Genomic DNA, 3,631 nt, shown 5'->3' on the forward strand with positions numbered 1-3,631 from the left:
CACATGGGGATTGTGTCTAGACAACCACATCGGGAGGTTGTCCCGGTTGCCTTTTCCGTCTTAATAGAGGAGACAGATTCCCACATTACAAGTTACCTGTCCCTGCCGTTTTTACTCAACCTTATATACACTTTTTTATCCTTATTCAGTGTATTACTCTGAAGATGACCACTTGTAATGGTTGAAACAGCTGTCGGTAAAATGGATCAACATTATGAAACCTTTCAATATTTCCTACTGAGATTGAATTCTGAAGAAAAAAGAAAAAACACAGTTAGAGAAATGTTCTCTTAAATTCTTTGACGTCACTTGTGCTTTGGCATTTAACAGAAATATATATGAAGATGTCATCTATATACCTGAACTACATCTCCGGTTTTTCCATACTACGAAATATTAGTTCTTCTACACTTCCCATGAAGAGATTTGCGAGAACCCCCCCCCCCCAAGGGAGAGCCCATAGCAACATCGTCGACCTGGGAGTACCTTGTGGGCAAGTATATATATATATATATATATATATATATATATATATATATATATATATATATATATATATATATATATATATATATATATATATATGTGTGTGTGTGTGTGTGTTGGAGTAACGCGGCGAGATATTTTCTTTAAGGCATATTGAATTATATGCAACAGCAAATTGAGCTCTGATGATTTTCAGAAGACTTGAAAATCTTCATCGGAAACTCATCAGAGCTCAGTTTGCTGTTGTATACATTTCAATATGCCTTAAAGAATATATATATATATATATACATATATATATATATATATATATATATATATATATGTATATATGTATGTATGTATCTAATAAAACCACTTGGAAAATAAATTGAAAGGTGACCGAACCTTTTCGTCTATTTAAGACATTTTCAAGGTATAAAGTAAGGAAACAGTGACAATATATATATATAAAAGAAGCACACTAGGGGGAAATTAGGATAGGTCCATTGTGACCTCACTCTCTCATCACTGCCGGACATTTGACCCGGTTGCTATCAGCAATTTTGTATGTTATAAAGTTATCTAATTTATACATTCCCATACTCATATTCATGTTGCTCTCAAATGAAGCTTTAATATAACATGATTCTATGATATTTCTCTCCTTAATGTCCTTACTTAAGACAATTTTCTTTGTGTTATCCCAATCAATGCAATGATTAAAATCCCTTAAATGCAAAAACAACCCACATGTAACTTGCCCTGTTCTGATGTTATATTTATGTTGGATTATTTTCAATTTTAAATCCTTGCCTGCTTGTCCAATATAACTTAATTATATTGGACAAACAGGCAAGGATTTAATATATGTGTGTATATATATATATATATATATATATATATATATATATATATATATATATATATATATATATATATATATATATATCAATAATATAATTTTTAAACCTTGACCCGTTTTTGATTCGTTTCCCGTTTCGGTCGCGCACACTACGAAAAGCGGGACACCCCCGCTATAGGTGTTTTTCGTATATGTTTTCCTCTCCGGGGGCCGCACGGCCCACAACATGTTCAAGATCCCGTTAATGGAGTTTGACGAAACTAAAGCGTGCTCCGTCAAGAAGAACACGGAATTGGCGAAGCTCCTACAACAGACCGAGCTGATCGTCTGGGACGAAGTCGTAATGGCGAACAAGAACATGCTGACTGCTGTGGATATCACTCTTAGAGACATCATGGACAACGACGAATTCATGGGGGGCAAAGTGTTTGTGTGCGCAGGAGACTTTCGTCAGATCTTGCCGGTGATAAGAAACGGAGGGAAGGAGCAGGAACTAGCCCACTGCATCAAATCGAGCTACATGTGGGAAGGGCTCGCGAAGATGCAGCTTACGGAGAACGTCCGTCTCAAAAAGGACGACGTCAAGAACAGCAAGTTCGCGAAGCAGCTGTTGAAGCGGCGAGATCTACTTCGGAAGGGTTTCGGTGTGCGAGCGACTTCGAGAGAGGAGTTGGTCTACAAAGTTTACGACGACTTCGGAGCGAACCACTTGAACCTTTCCTACTTCGAAAAGCGGTCGATAGTCTCGCCGACCAACGACGACGTCGACTCTGTGAACAAGATGATCTACGATCTCAACCAGGAAAAGGAGGTCGTGTACTACAGCGCGGACACGCCGTTGGATCAGGAAACGGATATCCAGGTTTCAGTGTTCAACTCCATGACCAGCCCGTCTGTGCCGTTGCACGATCTGAGGCTGAAGATCGGCTGTATCGTGATGGTGATGAGGAACATCTGTCCTCCTATGATATGCAACGGAACACGTGTGATGGTCACTAACCTCAAGAAACACATTGTGGTGGGGAAAATCTTAGGGGGTGCTTATCGGGGTGAACAGGTATTGATCCCGCGAATTGCTCTGGAGTCGCAGGACACTCCCGTGCCCTTCAGGCGAAAGCAGTTCCCGATAAAGTTGAGTTACGCTATGACGATCAACAAGAGCCAGGGACAGACTTTTGATCGCTGTGGGTTACTGCTGGATTCTGTACATTGCTTCGCGCACGGTCAACTGTATGTAGCCTGTTCTAGAGTAACGAACTGGGACTCTTTGGTGTACTATACGGGCTGGCGAAGGGCTGGAAAAAGTGTTGCCCCCCGGCCTGCTGTTAACGTGGTGTACAGAGAGTTGTTCGAGGATTATTTAGAGGGAGAAGAGGAGGAAAAGGGGCCCACAAAAGCGTCTTTAGTTGCGGCTACCCGCATTCCCGAGGAAGTGGACGAGTCCGACAGGACAAACAACATCCCGGAAGACATACACAAAATCTCAGAGGAGGAATGGCGGAATATGTTAGCGCCCGACTGTTCTCGAAAATAGAAAAGCTGGAGGAAAAGCTGAAGAAGGAGATCGAGGCTGTGATGGTGGCTTTAAACCGCTCTAGCGATGACGAAAGTAGCTCCGATGGCTTCCCGAAGAGAAGCCGTGAATCCGAAGAAGACAAAGAAGAGGGGCACTCTTCAGGGGGTTATGTTACTTCTCCGCCTTTTCCTAAGAAGGTGTGTGTCTGAGTGAATAAAAAACGTAAATGTATTGATTCTTTTATTAGCCTTTCTATATCCTTACTGCAAGAAATAAGAGCATGGTTAAAACAGGGGCGAAGCCCTAGGCGAGCTTGCGCGAAGCGCAAAAGCCCCCTGCGGAGCAGGGCCGGCGAAGCCGGTGGGCTTGTATATATATATATATATATAACTGCCTTAGTGGATTAAAAAGTGTAGTGAGAAATAGATATTTGGGAATGGATGCAAAGAGGAGATTATACGAGTGGGTGATTGTACCGACAGCATGTAAGTGGTAGAGACTTGGAATTTAAGATAGGCAGGGAGGAAAATTTTAAATATATTTGAAATGAAATGCCTCAGAAGTGTGAGAAACGAGAATGTGAGAAGGAGAGCGGGGGTGGAAAAGGAGAGGGGAGATGGGGTTTATGAAATAGTATTAGGAAGGTAATCATGGAAAGAATGAGTGAAGAAAGATTAGTAAAAAAAGTGTGGAAGGCTGAGGTGGAGGGACAACCAAGGATGAGATGGATGGATGGGGTGAATGTGGCGTTGAGCAAGAGGAGGATGTCTGTTGAGCAAGGAAGT

The 3,631-nt window shown here is 41.6% G+C and overlaps 1 protein-coding gene across 1 annotated transcript; it reads left to right on the forward strand.

Annotated features, from left to right (window-relative positions):
* The first annotated feature begins 1,556 nt into the window (after positions 1-1,556).
* Positions 1,557-2,864, forward strand: LOC143037756 (ATP-dependent DNA helicase Pif1-like). Its single transcript, XM_076206309.1, has one exon. The coding sequence runs from the start codon at positions 1,557-1,559 to the stop codon at positions 2,862-2,864; it is 1,308 nt and encodes a 435-aa protein (XP_076062424.1).
* The last annotated feature ends 767 nt before the right edge of the window (positions 2,865-3,631 follow it).

The sequence above is a fragment of the Oratosquilla oratoria genome, chromosome 23 (genome assembly GCF_046742065.1).
Source record: "Oratosquilla oratoria isolate Oo_2021 chromosome 23, ASM4674206v1, whole genome shotgun sequence".
NCBI lineage: Eukaryota > Metazoa > Arthropoda > Malacostraca > Stomatopoda > Squillidae > Oratosquilla > Oratosquilla oratoria.

Bases quoted from the DNA above. Each gene is read 5' to 3' on its own strand.
- LOC143037756 (XM_076206309.1), top strand. From the start codon at position 1,557: ATGTTCAAGATCCCGTTAATGGAGTTTGACGAAACTAAAGCGTGCTCC.